The sequence below is a fragment of the Callithrix jacchus genome, chromosome 13 (genome assembly GCF_049354715.1).
Source record: "Callithrix jacchus isolate 240 chromosome 13, calJac240_pri, whole genome shotgun sequence".
Lineage (NCBI taxonomy): Eukaryota > Metazoa > Chordata > Mammalia > Primates > Cebidae > Callithrix > Callithrix jacchus.
Window position 1 is genome coordinate 116,564,615 of NC_133514.1, and position 16,823 is coordinate 116,581,437.

General features: G+C 43.2%; 2 protein-coding genes across 10 annotated transcripts in view; one reads left to right on the forward strand and one right to left on the reverse strand.

The window, feature by feature from the left end:
- FBXO15 (F-box protein 15) overlaps nt 1-3,482 on the reverse strand; it is a 448,818-nt gene extending 445,336 nt beyond the window's left edge. For 6 of the 8 annotated variants that reach the window (XR_013525945.1, XR_013525946.1, XR_013525947.1 and 3 more), the window contains exon 1: nt 2,806-3,001. Coding sequence is in view for 2 of the 8 variants with exons in the window: in XM_002757329.6 (XP_002757375.1) it covers nt 2,806-2,921 (116 nt within the window). In the remaining 6 variants the exon portion in view is untranslated. Of the gene's footprint in view, nt 1-2,805; nt 3,002-3,127 lie in introns of those variants that run through there. The other 2 variants (XM_078348264.1, XM_078348262.1) reach the window with 1 other exon arrangement.
- Nucleotides 3,483-3,639: 157 nt separating this feature from the next.
- Nucleotides 3,640-13,247, forward strand: TIMM21 (translocase of inner mitochondrial membrane 21). Of its 2 annotated transcripts, XM_002757330.5 has the most exons (6): nt 3,640-4,223; nt 9,804-9,866; nt 9,965-10,062; nt 12,415-12,488; nt 12,572-12,677; nt 12,777-13,247. In XM_002757330.5, exons 1-6 carry the CDS (start codon nt 3,923-3,925, stop codon nt 12,879-12,881), a joined length of 747 nt encoding a protein of 248 aa, XP_002757376.1. In that variant the 5' UTR covers nt 3,640-3,922; the 3' UTR covers nt 12,882-13,247. The 2 variants fall into 2 exon arrangements, with proteins under 2 accessions (XP_002757376.1, XP_078204391.1); XM_078348265.1 differs by lacking the exon at nt 9,804-9,866.
- The last annotated feature ends 3,576 nt before the right edge of the window (nt 13,248-16,823 follow it).

Here is a 16,823-nt window from a genome sequence, read left to right on the forward strand (position 1 = left end):
AAGTACAGTCTGCAGCAAACCCAAAACTTCTTAGAAGTCTCTCAAGTGATCTTAAAAATTAAAGCAAATATTGCGTTCTACTAAATAATTTGTCTTATCATAGAAATGTGTTACCACCACAACTACAAGTTTGAGAGGCACAGTGCCAGGGTGCTTAGATGTTGCAAGAATACATACCGGCTCAGTCTGCCAACAAGTTCTTACTGAAAAACTTAGCTTGCATGTCCCAAATTTATGACAGATTACTGTGAACATGTCAATAAAGTCACCTGTTTTGTAAATATGTATGTAAAATATAGGTAAATAAAATAATCTTAGTAAGTTCCTCAAAGTCGTACTGTAATGCTTCCTACTCAAAGACAGTTTTAAATAATAATTAAGCAACTAAATCCTGTTTGGTACTAGTTACTACTTTTAAGTACCAAATGCTTTTCCCTCATCTGAATCCCTAATTCAGTAACAAATGAATATGCCTCTATCTTTGACTAAAACATTTAACAGGGCTTAGTTAGTTCAATTCTACAAATACTTCTTAATCATATACTCTGTACAAGGTAATGTGTAAGTGCTAAGACATTTCATCCTTTATTTAACTGGAATATGAAGGCTATTCTGCTACAAACATGTTTTCACACTTTTAAAACTCAAAGCTTATTTCTTGCAGTTTTGCTTTTTCACAATTAAAATGGATCTCATAGAGTCCTTCCTTTCAGTTTAGAAGACTAAGGCTCTAACAAGACAACTAAAGGGACTTAAGGTCCGAAGCTAGAAGCAAAGACAGTCTCTGAGACTCCCATTTCCTTAAGGTCCTATCAGAGTTCTCTTTACCATATCTTGTATAAAACCATACATCTCATCAGTGTAGTACCTGTTAACACTATTGAAAACACATCTCTATTTCTCCATAAAATAAACCAACTGCACATTTTTAAGGGCCATATAATTAACAAATCAGCAAGTTTTATGTTTTTATGCAGATCTATATGTCTACAAGGTTAAGTATAGACATACGCTGATACATTTAGTAAGATAAATTTAATGTGAAAACACGTCAAGTGACAGGCTTTTGTCTGATAGTTTTGAATAAGTCCAATATTTTAAAAAGCTAGTGACTGTGCTTCATTGTAAATATCCGGCAAATCAAATAAATTACACCAGGTATAAATAAACCCAACTTAATATGCTTTCCGCTATACTTCTTACAATTTGTGATAGTTATACATATTCACGTTTTGTGTTAAAAAGGGAACGCTGATTCTTTAAAAACATCTAATTCTCCACAGCGAGACATTAAAATAACCACCTGCTTTGACCATAGTAAATCATTCTATTTCTGACAGCAGACTTTTCTTTACCAAAAATAATGCATACATTTCCAAATCAGCTTGAAATGCAGATTCGCATGCCAGGCATAATGACAGGTCCTCTAATTAGATCAATCCACCAGGAAGTTCACTCAATTTACAAAGGATAAAAGATTCATCATATAAAAATCATTCTGCTTCCCCCAGTAGAGCACTATGTAAAGACTAATTTTAGTAATAGCAGCAAATTGATTAAAAGTTCAAGTTTCCTATTTAAATTCCTTTCTCTCCTACGTAAAAGAATTTTTGCAGGCACTGTCACCATTCTATCTGTGACAAGGCTTGTGGTTTGTCTAGAATTATAGGTTTTCAATCAAGAACTATTATCATAGCACTAAGCAACGGGGTTGTGTAAGTGGAAGTAATGGAGCCCTAGGGACGACACAGGACATAGTTCTGCAGATGCGGGGGGTAAAACAGGTAGTTCAACTAGTATGTAACAGACTCCCTTTGTATGCTTAAACACGGACTGTTGGGTAATTATAAGGCAAAATATGCACGACTTTCCACATTTAGAAATCGAAGAGCCTTACGAGCACAAAGGTAGTCCTCAAGAACGTAAACCATTCTTAGCATTATCCCTCCATCTGGTAAACTAACTGCAGTGGTGGGTACATAGGTAGGGAACAGCTCGCGATACAAGGACAGGGATTTCATCAGGTACCAATATGCATGCTGATACTTCTGAAGCACTGGAACGTTTTACTTCTTCACGCTGAAGATGCTTCTGGAAAGCAGAGGCAGCCTCCTGCTCCTTTCCTATTTAAGTCCTCAAAATTGCCTTCTCTCTCACTATGGGAGAGGACCATGCTTCACTTCCAGGGAACCCCAAGAAAAACGGAGAGAGGAGCCTCTAGGGAGCAGAACGAGAACACCACAGGCTCCTGCATTTAGACCGAAGACAGGCAGAATGGGACTGGGAGCTGAGCAAGACCTGGCTCTGACGTCGGAGGTGCAGAAAGTGCTGTCCCCCGACTCCCCAAACCAAACTGCCTGCCAGAGGTATCTGCTTGGGGGACGGGGGTGTACACTGGAAAGGTTTTCCTGAGCAGATTCTACTTCCCTACGTTGCACGGTCGTGAGAAAGACGAAGGGAGATTCTTGGTTACAGAAGAGCGAAAATACGAAGGCTGGGGTGGAGCACCGGGAATGTAGGGCAGGAGCCTGGAGAAGCGACTCTTGGCACCTGCACCTGTCCTGACAGGTGAGCGCATCCCCGCGCAGGCGCCGGGAGAAAACAACATTTCCCTGAGAGGCTACTCTACCCCTGTCATAAATCAGGGTGCCCCACGCTGCAGGGTACAAAGGATTTCCTCTGGTCGTTCTTCCAGACCCTTCTCTCGTTGAAGAGAGCCTCGGGCCTTGTGCCCGAGCCTGACGAAGAAAATACAGTGAAAAGAACAGGGCGCGCAGTGAGGGGCTTCCCGCCGGCCCTAGTCACCTGAACCCAAAGACCCTGGAGCGCCCCGGGGCCACGCCAGCGCCCGCGCTGGGCTCGCGCAGCGTCTGGAGGCCCAGCCAGCGATGTCGCAAGATCCGACCGCGTCCAGTCGCCATGGAGACCAGGCGTTCACCACAGGACTGCGCGAGGGCAGAAACGAGGAACGCTTGTTCCAAGATATTCCCCTAGTCGCCACACCCCTAGGCGCATGCGCACGTGGGGAAAAGTTCCGCTGGCCTGGCGCGTGCGCAGACAGCACCGCGCCAGACTCGGCTCAAAGAGCGGGCTTCTAGAAACTTCCGGGCTTGGCTTCTTTACCCACCCCTAACATTCTGCCATCAGGGGCGCCGAGCAAGTCCGCGGCTTATCGTTTAGGAAACCGGAGCCTGATTTGCAGTGGCGTCCCTTCATCTCCACTTGCTGGCTCTTTACTGTCCGGTTTTTCTGATAACAGTGAAACGCAAACACTAAATCATTTGCGCACACAGAATGGCAAGGCCACAGTCAAAGGGAGTATTTCCCATTATGTGGAGTTCTCTCTAGACGGATGAGAAGAACACGTAATTTGCAACTAACTTGGCTTTTGCAAGTACCGCTTGAACCCCTCAGGGTCTAAAATACCAATTGCGCCACAAACGCCCCACTTTCCCGCCGCTCCAACGACGTACAGTATCTGCGCAGGCGCCAGGCGCGGGGGGTGTCTGAGGTCCTGCGCCGTGCTGCGGCAGCCTTGAATTGTGGGAGATGTAGTCTCTTTTGCGCGCCCCAATGTCGCATCCTAGTTAAGAGCAAGGTCTTTAAACTACTATTCCCAGAAAGACGGGGGAATTTTCCAGGTGACTTTGCGAAGGCATGGCAGGGACCCTGTGAATGTCAACCCAGAAGGTAATCAGAGCATTTTAATTCAAATAGAATGAAGACAGAAGGGAAGGTGGACATCAGGTTCTCTGTGGAGACTTTTCGTTTTCATTTACGCTGCTGAAGCTAAGGTTTTTGCCTAACACCCCATGTATGTAAAGGTACAGGCTTGAGTAGGACTCCGGCCGGATGTGAGGTGAACCCTAAAGCTTTCTAATTGTAGTTAGCATCGTCCCTAAGCGGAGCGATTTTTGTGAACATGATTTGTACTTTTCTACGAGCCATACAATATACGGAGAAGCTGCACAGGTCCCCGGCAAAGCGATTACTTTTGCCACACCTTGTGCTTAACAAAGCGTGCTTGAAGACTGAGCCCAGTTTGAGATGGGGGCTTCAATATCAAAAGAAAACAGTGCGACCTAGATGTGTTCTTGGAGTCACCCAGAAAGCCCTCTGGACTCAGGGGCCGAGCTCCCGAAAAGCAAAGGAGGATAGTAGCAAACAAGTGTCGGTGCACAGGAGTCAGAGAGAGGGAACCGCCGTCTCAACAGCACAAAAAGGTAAAAAAATAATAATAATAATGATTGGTCTCTCAAGACAAGAGCTCCCAATACCCTTTTACACCAAGTTCACTGCCAAAGGTGAAAAAGCAATTCACATGAGTTTTTAAAAATCGTTTATAATTTAGAACTAGAACATACAGACCTACAGTTTTCTTTACAGATTGAAACTCAGATTTGAAAGGTGGTCTTTAATATAACTTTTTTGCATTATGTGTGGGAAATTTTTGTCAAGTTTTATTAGCTCTGTTACATATAATAAAGAGTAACTTGATAGTATAAAAAGAGAGATTATTGACGCATAACCAGTAGGGAAAACTTTCAGATGTTACCTGCAATAATAGAAAAACATATAGGGAGGATGGAATGTGATTTGTCAGGGAAAGTCAGAGATATGTTCACAGGTATTTTAAGGTGTGTTTTTTTTTTTTTAATTTTTTCATTTCACGTGTAATTTGTAGGAAAAAAAATAAGAAACAAAGCAATTTATACACCCATGGTTATACCACACAAAGATGACTTTTTTTTAACATTTTGCACTTTCATACACATACTTTTTAATAATTTTAACCCAAAAAATTGAATCATAGTCTACCAATTGTTTTGTAATCTGCTGCATATGCCAAAAATATAATCTAGTTTTTCATTCATAATAGTTCAGCACAAAGGAACAACCCATATGCAGAGGTGAAAGGCATAGAAACGGGCAGGTGTGTCAGGTCATCTGGCTCCGGCAGCAGTGCTGCTGCTTGCACTGCCCACTAGGCCTCCTTAGAGAGCCCTACTGCACCCCGTTCAGAGATGACAGTTCTCGTTACTGAGTAAGTGGATGGAAGCAACATTCCCAAATGTGAAATATGCTGCGTCCAGAATTCAAAGAGGCCTATGAAGCATTGTGTTAGGAGGTATAGGGTGCAACAATTGTCTTTTACTTGCGAAGGCATGTCCTGGCACTCCCCCAGGTAGCCCCACGAGGCCCACTCATGTGTTGGTGAGCCTCTGGATCTTTGTTGGGCCCACCTCTCACACTTGCAACTTGTCTGACTGAGCCTTCTGACACACTTGCCACTTGTTACTTATGGGCTCAAACATGACGGCATAAACATAGTAGACAAATGTGATATTCTGTTCAATGTCCAGAACAGGATTATTCGAATAAAACTTTCTACAGTCATAGAAATGTCCTATATCTGTGCTGTACATTTGGTTAGTTCCTGGCCACTTGTAGCTATTTTGAGCACTTGAAATGTTGTTAAATTATGTGACTGAAAAACTGAATTAATTTAATTTTAATTAATTTAAAATCGAACTGAAATAGCCAGTAGTGGCTACTGTGTTACACAGCCCAGGTCTAGAAGGTGTCAGTCCCTTAAGACTATTATGACAGAGGGTGAGAGAATTAGCAGATCCTGGGCAGGATTATAATAACAGGATAATCCTATTATTATCTGTTTCATGTTACTACAGAGTACTCCTGCTGCTGCTTCTCAGTAGAGACAGGGAAGAAGGCATTCTTCAAATCAATGGCCAATACCATGAGACTGTGTTAATGCACTCCTCTGTAAAGTTACCATATGTGGGATTGCATGTGTACCCTGGCTACTACTTGGTTGAATTTGCAGTGAACCACTGTCATCTCCAGCCCCTATTTGTTTTTTTGTAACGGAAGACTGGTAAATTGCAAGGGACTTTACCACCAGTGGGGACCACCATGCCTGCATTAAGGTCTCTTAATGCAGAATAGCACTCTCTCTGCCATTCCCCATAGATGTGATACTGTTTTTAATTTATTATCTTGGTCACTGGGGCAGTTTTAGAAGCTTCCATTTGACTTTTCCCACGGTGATAGCTCTTAACCCACCTCCAAAAGAACTAAAGTAGGAGTTACTGTTGCCAATTACTCAGTACATCCTCTTGATTTCTACTTTTGGAAATCACAGAAATGATTACCAGGTAAGTCCATGCACCCAGCTATCAGCTTCTTACATGCTGAGGCGGGTCGGAGTGGATCCTTGGACATCACTGTCAGCACAGGTTATGTCCAAGTTGATAACTATAGGTCCTTTTGGTGAAGAACTGGGGGAGTCAGTCACACACACTTTCCTTCTGTAAATGGGCTCCAGGTCTGAAAACTTGCTCAGGTCCAGACTTGCCCTTGGGAACACTGTGTTCTAGTCATCAACTCTTGCTCTGTGCGGGTCAGACACTCCCGACTTGCCATCAGTTATGGTTGCACCCATCTTGGCTTCTGTCTAATACCCCAACCTGGTCTCTGTTTCAGAGTTCTTTTGCTGTCAGGGCATCCTGCTCTGTAAAGATGTAACTGGCTTCCTTGTGGCTTTGGTATTCAGTGTCCTCCAGTTCCTCCTAAGAATATAGTCAGCTGGTGGGTTTTCAGGCTTTATATCTTATGTCTATGGTAGCATCCCCATTCTTCGAGGCTGTTGAGCCTTTCCTCCAGTTTGCCATGGCTGTTCTGTCACTTTTACTTATTATGGACCATCACTGTCTCAAAGTTTACGGGAGCAAACCTAGCCAGCTGCATATCAGTTCCCAGGGTGCTTGCCCGGTTGCTAAATTCATCACAGGAGTGTGCCCCATGCTGATCAATTCTCACGTAGCTGGGTTTGTGTTCTGTGCCCTTGACACACCCCCTTTAAGAGGCAGTGATATGTTATGTATGTTCCCCTGGCTCCCGCTGGTGGGGCCTCCAGCTCCTTCTGTGTATCATTCCTTCTCACCCTTCTCATGCCCAGTTGTGTTCTAATTTGGCCAGGACGGGAGGTGGAGAGACCTCTTGAGGGCAGCATGTGTCTTCCTAGGCAGAAGCCACCCACCCACCCCTTGCCAAGTTTCCAAGATGGAAGAAATGCCAACCTTTACCAGACAATGAGCTGCTTAGAGCATTGACCTCAAGGGCCCCCACTGCAGCTTTAGGTTCCCTTTCCTCCCAAATCAGGACCCTGACCTAGGTGTGGGAGGTCTTATGGGCTTGAAATGCCAAACTCCCTGCTGCCCTAATGCCACAGACCTGACCCCTGCGTTTTCTGCCCTCTGGGTGCAGTTTGAGTCTTGTTCTGCTGGGGAGGAGGCCCCCTGCCCTTGGCAGTCACTGTTATTGGTGATTAGTTATACGTATCATCTCATCCTCCCTCTCCAGAGTATCCATGGCCCCAGCCACAGCCCTCTAAGTCCTTAAAATTGCTGATTCCTCCTAAATTCCCAAAAAAACAGACCAGCCAGTGCATTCCCTTCCGCCAGTATTCCATCCCAAGTCCCCATCGGTAACAGCTGCCTCAGCTGCACTATAGCTGTAAGACAGGCGTTGTCAGTGCCCCCCTACCACCAGGGACAGAGTCCTCATTGCTAGCCAGTAGCCAGGTAGCCAGCTCCAAAATCCCAACTGAGAGCTACTTACCACTCCTGGTAGCAGCCATCATAGGTTGGCTTCTCGGGAAAGTGAGATTCGCATAAGGATGTTTATCGGAGTGCTCTCAGAATGCATCTTGTGGGGTGAGGGAGGCAGAACTGGGTAGAGGGGGAAGCCGAAGTGTATTTGCAGTTGGGGCCTCAGCCGCTGCTCTGGGGAGCTCTGGGGCTGGGCTGTCCAGTTACCATCCTACCTAACGTGGTGGCTGAGTCTTACACTTCCGCATCAACCAGCCATTGAGTATGGGCTGGCCCAGGAAGTGCCATGACCTAAGTGAGAAAGCTCTCTTATGATGGAATGCCCAGAGAGGAGTTCAGCTGATAACTGTCAACTACCAGCGCTCCCTGCAGCTGGGAGCACCCAAATCCAAAACACCCACTACAGGAGGCCTAGAGAACTGCAGAAGCAAAAGGCATGAGGGTTTTTGGCATGAAAGTATTAGATCTGAAAGGGCTGAGAAAGTTAGACAGTGAAGCAGCTTCCACTGGAGACAACTATAAAGTAATTTTTTTAAATCTGTAGAATATGGAGAATATTCAGCACAGGGCTTTATATGTAACAGATACACAGGAGCTGTTGTTTATCCAATAAATGGAGAATACCTATCAGATACCCTAAGCAAGGCAGGAATGAATAGTTGGGAGGAATAGTCAGAAATCCAGGGTGTTGGGGCCAGTGACCTGATTTGCATAACAAGGACAAATAAGGATACTTACTAGAACTAATTAGTTGTTATTGTGTTGTCAACCCTGGGACTTGACACATAACTGGCACGTAATATTTATTGAAATATATTTTGTGACACAGAGTGGAATGAGATGTTGTGGGCCCCAACTCCTGAACCTTGGGAGGGAAATTGGATTTGTGACAATTGTTGAGTCAATCCCATGAATTACACAGACTGGCAGATGTGGTCTTTTTGTTATCTGAATAATATCTTCTAAGTTGGGAATCTTGCTGAAAACTTGAAGGATTGTGCTATGCTAACGACTACTTTAAAACAAGCGTTGTATTAGCTAAAGACTTCTTTTAAACAATGTTGTTTTATATAAAAGTAATAGAAGCTTTTTATATAGAAGAGAAAATAACTTCTGTTAAAATTTTTTTCTAAAAGTTTTTTTCTTAAAAATTTTTTAAAGATTTATATTTCAGAAGTCTGAATTTCTAATGTGGTCAATAAATTAGCCTATAAACATAATGCCGGGAGGTGACTCAGTTTCTCAGCATCAGTGAAAAGCGTAGTAATTGTAATATTGAGCCAGTGTAATTGTAATGTTATAGCTCTTTTCTTGTATATGAAGATACACATAGTAGATACATGGTAGCTGTTGGTGAGTAAATAAACAGAAAGACTGGTCTGATATGCTAAGCAAGGCAGGAATGAAATGTTGAGAGGGAGCATCGGGAATCTAGGGTGTTGAGACCAATGACCTGATTTGGGTAATAAGGACAAATAAGGGTATAATACAAATACACTTATTTATAGTTATATATACGTATATACTCTGCCCCGTAACACTGTCTTAATTGAGTTTCTTTAGTTCTCAGACCTTTTGTTTAATCCATATGCACATATTTTATTAGCGTGGGAAAACAAATGTCTGGTCTATGCATGTTTTTCATTTTCTAAGTTTAATTCATAAATCTTTCTGGCCAACGAAATTTCTACTTCAAACCCGATTCTGTTTTTATGCAGCAGTCAGCGTGTGGGGTGGGACTGGCATTTGAGCTAGTTACTGACTGTTAGGAGTCGACACCCATATTGGTTCATTCAGTACCTTGCCTGTTTGGTTGTCAAAAGCCAGCACTCTTCTTCATCTGGGAGTGGCAGATCTGGGTCCAGTGTTGCCTAACCTATGGCAGTGGTAGACTGGATCACTTGTTAAAAGGATTTCTTCATCCTAGAAATTAAGACTGTGTTAAAATTGTAGTGTTCAATTAAAACATAGACTCCCAAGCCCTGCTCTGAGAGTTCTGCGGAGGCAGTAACAGTAACACAGGGAGTTTTCGAAACGGCTGCCCCTGTACACACGCAGACCCGTTGTTCTGATCTGGAGGCAGCCTCTCTCTTAGAAGAAGCGCAGAAGCAGCAAGCAAGCAGGCCTGCTCCCAGCCGCCACGCATAACCTATTGGTGTTTTCTCCTTACAGTGAAAGAAGCCGGAAGAGATTTTACCTATTTAATAGTGGTGCTCTTTGGAATCACCATTACAGGTTGCAAAAAACAGCAAGTATAAAGCCTTGAACACCTTTTCAGCTGGCCTTTTTATGGTGCCCTGGCTTTACTCCATCTTTGTTTTCTGTGATTTCAGGTGGCTTGTTTTACACAATTTTCAAAGAACTCTTTTCTTCCTCAAGTCCTAGCAAGATATATGGGAGAGCCCTAGAAAAATGCAGATCACATCCCGAGGTTAGTTCTCAAGATTCAGCTACATGAACTCTGATGATGGGGAGAAAATGTCTGGGAGGAGGAAATGGGCAGAATTCAAGAACCAGTTCTCATGCTGGTGAAACTCACATAATAATATGTAATGCTTGAGCTATCGTTACATTATTAGATCTTTGTTCTTGAAGAGAACCCAAAGCTCAGTGTACAGATGTTGTCGTGCTACTTGTACAAGAGAGTCACTTTGCTGGTTGTTCGTAGATACTAAATTCTTAGACTACACCAAAATATCAAACTCGTGATAAGTTTCTAGCCTTTTTAAAGCCTGATGCATGACCTCATGGTCATAGTGTCATTGCTACTTACGGAAAATGTGTCCTGTGCAAGCACCGTGCCTAGGGTCCCAGGGCATCGTCTTTATTCAGTCTCACAGAAACCATTGGTGTTCGGTGCTACTTAAGCTTCAGTTTGCAGAAGGAGAGACTGACACTTAAAGAGATTAAGGAACTTCACCAGAATCACGGAGCTGGTAAGTTGGAGATCCACAACCTGAATCCAGGCAGATGCAAGATTTGCTCCAGATCTGAAGCTCTTAAGCAGAGTCTGCCTCTGCCCTTCCCTGGGAGGAGTGCACGTGGGGAAGCTGCCTTGGTTCTTTGAAGGGCCCTGTCGGAAGGAAAGCTTTAGAATGTGGCTTTTCAGCCACACACAGCCAGCGCTGTGGGAAGTGCTAAATTTCTTACTCCCTGATGGAAAGCTTTAGCACTGAAAACATTACTCATTGAAATCCAACTTCATTCACCTTGAAAGATAACAGCAGATAACTGTCTGCCATTATCATCATAAATATTAGGTTGTTCTTCACACAGACCAAGGAGTAATGTCATCCCTAGCATTTGCAGTCCCTAAAGAGGAGAAAGGTTTGAATCCACAGCAGGCTCTCAAAACAGAGCCCAGGGCTGATCTTCCCTGGGGCTCCGGCTCTGACTGTACCACTTTTTCTAATCATGTCAGGGTGGAAACCTCAGAAGCTAACAATCACTGGCATCTTTCTTTTTAAATCCACTGATTTCTCTTAATTGGACCGAGGTAGGCAGGGTGAAGTATTCCAGAGGTGAAAACCAGCAAGAAATAAGGAAGGTTCCTATGATAGTTACTATATCTGACAATAAACATTCTTTACAGACTGCGGAAATACCTATGGGTGGTGACCTAATTAAATGTTAGGATGCATCTCTGGAAAGAGATGAAGAGTTGCTATGTTATTCAAAACTCATAGAGTTTTCAGCATTTTGAACAAAAACCACAATATACAAGAGTGAGATATTAAAGTCATAACTTAATTATTCACAAATTTCATAGATTTTTCAGCATTTTGAACAAAAACCTCCACAGAATATACAAGAATGAGATATTAAAGTCATAACTTAATTTGCTGCCTGAAAAAGCTTTACAAATAATAATTAAACTAACATTTTTTAACGGGTACCCTTCTCTTTGCCAGGTACTGTGTCTGCTTGAAAGATAGAAAATGCTGATGGGTGTTGATATTTGTGTGTCTAATAGGTTAAAGTGGATTGTTCTACTTGTTTGAGCTATACGGCTCTGAAATATCCTCTTACATGTTACTTCTTTTTCTCCTGGAAAATGTGATACTGAAGATATTCTTCAAACAGAGAAAATAAGATCCATTTCATAGAGTTGAGGGTCAAATTTTTTTAGTTTAGTATCAAATTTATATTTTTTAGAGGGTTCCACAGTATTTGCATTTTGAATTCAATAAAAACTACATTTCCACTTCATGTGGATTTTCTCATTAGAAATAATAGATTCACACCTGCAGCTCTGATTTATTTTAAATGTCATTATTATCTGTTTTCTTTTTCTTCACTGTGTATAGTGACTTTAAAAATTTTTTGATCTCATAGTTTTAGTATTAGGTGCCATTAATTAATGAAATTTCATTTAAAATGTTCATGCATTTTATCTTCAAACCATAGGTATTAGTGGAGAAACATCTGAACTCTGTGTTGTCTTGTTTGTTTTCTGTAAGGGGAGCAGGAACTGTGTCATTTCTGCCTACGTGGTTCTGAAACTATAAGTCCCAGCACAAAGCTACCTATTTTAATCTTTGGGCGTGAAATATTTGCTTAATTTATTTATGGGATGACTTTTGTATAATAACCCTTTTTTCAGTTTTCTTACTGGAGTGGTCATTTTTGAGAAGGTCCTAGGCTTACTGATTTATTTTTTCCTAAAATCATTTGGTTGGTTAGAAATTATTTCCTTAGAAAGCTTAAAAAAACATACACACACACACACACACACACACACACACACACACACACAAAATAAAGCCCTGTCCTTGTTCTGCAGGTGATCGGTGTCTTTGGTGAGCCTCTTAAAGGCTACGGGGAGGCGACAAGGCGGGGTCGCAGGCAGCACATCAGGTACCGTGGCTTGAATTCAGAGGAAGCTCTGGGGAGATTTTTCAATGAAAGGAACTTAGACTGACCTTTCTTTTTCTCAACAGTTTCATTGAATATGTAAAAGATGGGCTGGAACACATGCGTGTGAAATTCTACATCGAGGGCTCCGAACCAGGGAAGCAAGGAACGGTGCATGCAGAAGTGAAGGAGGTGTGGGAACCGTGGGTCGTGGGGTCGGAGGTTCTAAGCGCAATGTTACTTAAGTCCTAGAAAGGAAAATAATACCTGGAAATACTACATTTTTTTCAGAATCCAAAAAGTGGTGAATATGATTTTCGATACGTATTTGTAGAAATTGAATCCTATCCTAGAAGAACTATTATCGTTGAAGATAATCGATCCCAAGATGATTAAAGAATCAAGCCATCAGGTTACAGATGGACGCTGGGTGGCGTGGACTCACCACTCAGATCTTCACAGCTCTCTTCCAGAATCTGTTCAAAAGACAGGAAGGAGTGTATGGTTTCTAAAGTGAATCTAATACAGTATTGGTTACATTTAAACAAACTGGACATTTTCTTCTGGGAAAATTATGAAATGGAGCCTATTTTATGTTCTCCCATTGAATCGATTATGACAGTATTTCTGCTTTAACACCAACTTTCCTGAGTAGAAATGTTTGTGATTGAAAATTTTACATCATGTAAATAAAGGAAATAGATTTTAGTTTTGTATTATAGAACTGAATAATGACTTCAGAATAAAATTAAAACTAACAAATATTTCATCAGCAGCTGCCTTCCACATACTTTGGAATCTGACTTGAGATAAACGTGTGAAAATGGTTGAGAACCATAGGGAACCAGATGGTAAATACATTCTTCAAAATTGTACAATTTTTAGGAATCTGACTCATATCTCCCCCTTTGGGAATTAAGGGCCTGGTACATAGCAGGAAAAGTACACACTCCCAAGTTGGGTAGACCTGGGCACACACCTCTCCTTTTCTAGCAGGTGTGTGGGCCTGTGCAGATGCAGCAGCGTCATCAGGCCTCCCCATCGTGTGGTTTGTTAGGATGGCAGGGTGATGAGAGGTGCAAGCCGGACCACAGAAGGCAGCTGTGAAGTGCCCTCATCCCCTTAGAACTTGCACTGATACTTCTCACTGCCAAAAGAGCGAGGGAGTGAATAAGAGACATACTCAAATATGTGTGTGAGGCCCCCTTTAAAAAAAGGCGGGGGGCATTATATTTTATCTGAAGTACTTGCTGGGGATTTGGGAAAAAGTGATCTTCACCTGCTAGATCCTGATTCCCTGTGGAAGTGCTGTGTGCATTGGGAGAGGTCTGGAACCATGCTTATCTGTGGCAGCTTCAGTGTGAGGTGTCCCCTCGGATGTGTTTGTTCCCTCTCCCTTAGAACTGTCTGTAGAGGAATTTCTGATGTGTTCTTGAAATTTGGGGGTATTCAGGATAGAGGGGCCCCCAAGCAATCTGTCTCTTCGGTTTCGTTTATCTCCCTCCTTAATTTAGTCTCTTCCTTTAACTGCTTTAGATGTTTTTAATTTTAACTATAAAACTTTCCAACATTTCGGGAGTATAGAAGATACAGCAGACACTCTTGTCTCCCTGCTGTAACACACTTTGACTGGGTGAGGCCTTAACTTAGGCTTTCTCTCCTAATCGTTTTTTCCTTTTCTATCGAATGTTCGGCATCGGTAGTCACTGAAATGTCAGTATATAACAGGCTGAGAAGTTCCTCTTGCTATCCTGAACTCAGAAAAGCAGCCCTGCTCTTCAAAGGAACTGCTCAAACTGTAGCTTGATGAAGAAGCCCAGCATGTGAGCTCAGGTGGGAGTTAGCCACCCTCCACGGCCCTGTCATTTGGCTTAAGACCATTTGCTTTTTCTATATTCATTTTTATGTATGTCCCATTTTATAATATGTTCATGCCCCTTTAAGATTTGAGCTTTTGATGGGGCGCAGTGGCTCACACCTGTAATCCCAGCACTTTGAGAGGCCAAGGCGGGTGGCTCACTTGAGGTCAGGAGTTGAAGACCCGCCTGGCCAACATGGTAAAACCCTGTCTACTAAAAATACAAAAAAAAAAATTATCCGGGCATGTTGGCGCACACCTGTAATCCCAGCTATGCAGGAGGCTGAGACAGGAGAATTGCTTAAACCCAGGAGGCAGAGGTTGCAGTAAGCTGAGATCCTGCCACTGCACTCCAGCCTGGGTGATGGAGCAAGACTTCATCTCAAAAAAAAAAGATCTAAGCCTTTGTAATTAGAAGTAAAACGAAATTACTTTTTCAAAAGGAAAAATGTCTGTACCAGTAAGAGATTTTTCTGTAGCCATAGGAAAAGGTGATGTGTAACTCTTCAGATCTTTTTGTTCCCTCTGATGACCCTACTAAATGTTAGCATTTCTCGCTTTTAAAGACCCTCTTTAATGCACTTTGATTGTGGTGTCTCTGTCCATGGACTTACTCCCTCCTTTTCTCTGAAATCTAGGGCACACGTCTGACTCTGCCTGGTATCCCCGTCTGTCATATCTGTGAATTTGCGAATGCTCTGGTCATTTTCTTAGAAGGCCTCTGTCACTCCCCCACACCTGATCAGTGAACTCTTCAGAACTAACTAGAGCGGACTCTCCTCTCACTGTTGCTCTTCGTCCTTAATGAAGAAATTATTTGCATGGCAAGAGTTTATCAGAGGTTCTGCTGTTAGCCCAGTGAGACTTCCAGCCTAACCACCTTGCAAGCTCCCTTCATAACTATTGATTGATGCTAGTAATATTTTATCCATTTCCTTCCATTTGGTAAGCCGCTACGATATTACTTCTGTTTCTCTTACTCTCATCTGAAGACAGTTCCCTAATTCCTAATTGATAGATTTCCACTCAGGGTTACACTTACTATTTATTTTATATAGTACCACTCATGTGTTCTATCTGTTAGGTTTCATGCAACGTATTGATTGAGGGTATGCTATATGTTAGACTATAGTAGGCCAGTGCCACCAAAATATTTGGGGGTGGGGTGTGGAGTGCAGGGGCCATGTGTGTCATGTGACAGGGTTAAGGTTTTAGCCTGTAGGCGCTGAAGAACATAACAGGAATCTGAGTGAGAATTAAGCTCCTCTGCCTGTATTTAGAAGTGGTAGCTGTGTGCAGGATGGCTTGCATTTGGCAGAGGCCAGGTGAAGGTTACTATAATAGTTAAGAGGATGAAGCTAGAGAGGAGGTGGTACACCTGCGAAGTGTGTGGGGCTGCGGGAAGCACAGGACTTTGTGACCAAGTGCGTGTGAGAAGTCACATGGGGAGGAGTCTAGAATAACTCAGGTCTCTGAGTGACTGTATTAAAATCCAGGACAGGAATGGGTTATGAGCAGAAAACAGGTCTACACTGAGCTCAAGGTACATAGGTCAACCAGCTGAAGACCTAGAAGCAACAGGCTTCTCAAGTCTGGCACTCAGGATGCTGTTTGAACTGGAGACAATTGGGTGTGCCCTGCAGAGAGGAAGTAGCTGGAGCCAAGGGAGCAAGGGCATTGCCTGAGAGGAGCACGAGGGCTGGTTGAGGCAAGCTTGCCATGTTGGGGTCATCTGGCCAGCAGCATCTTGCAATCCCCTAATTCCCTGTAATGGTCAGCAGAGTCTAAGGAAAGGATTTTGTGTTTCTGTTTTGAATTGTACATTGGTTTGATTTATATTTTTGTTAAAGATGAAAGAAATTGGGAATGTGCTCAAGGAAGGGAGACCATGGAGGAGACGTTGGAAACACATGAAGATCAAATAAAATAGCGGAGGAAGGTCTTGGCAGGTTGAACTCAGAGCAGAGCTGGCAGGAGGCAGGAAAGTGGCCCAGGCAGAGGAGTTGGTGGAAAGATGACGCATTGGCAGCCGAGCCCAGGGGGTCAGCCTCCGTGTGTTGTCAGCTGAGTGGCAAGGCGGGGTGGGGTTGGGACTTGAAGGGGAAGATGAAAGCTTGGAAGAACCCCCGAAGGAGAAGGGAGGAAACTGACTAGGGAGCAGTGGCCAGTTGAGACAACACCGGAAGTGAGTGGTGATGGAGTTCTGCACAGCTGTCCTGTCCGCTCACACCGGGCTCGAGGGTGTAGGAATGGCTGAGGCAGGCCGCTGGACTGATCGGTGGTAAGCGTGCCGGGCTACTCTGAGCTGACCTGTTTCTTTGAAGAATGCACAACTTTACAAAGATTGAGGTAGAGGTACTTGCCCAAACAGGTACCTGCACTTCCTAGAAAGCTGCGGTAATCGGTGCAGCAAGGCATTCATGCATGAATAGACAAGGCAGTAGAATAAACGGAACAGAATAGAGAGCCCAGAACAGACT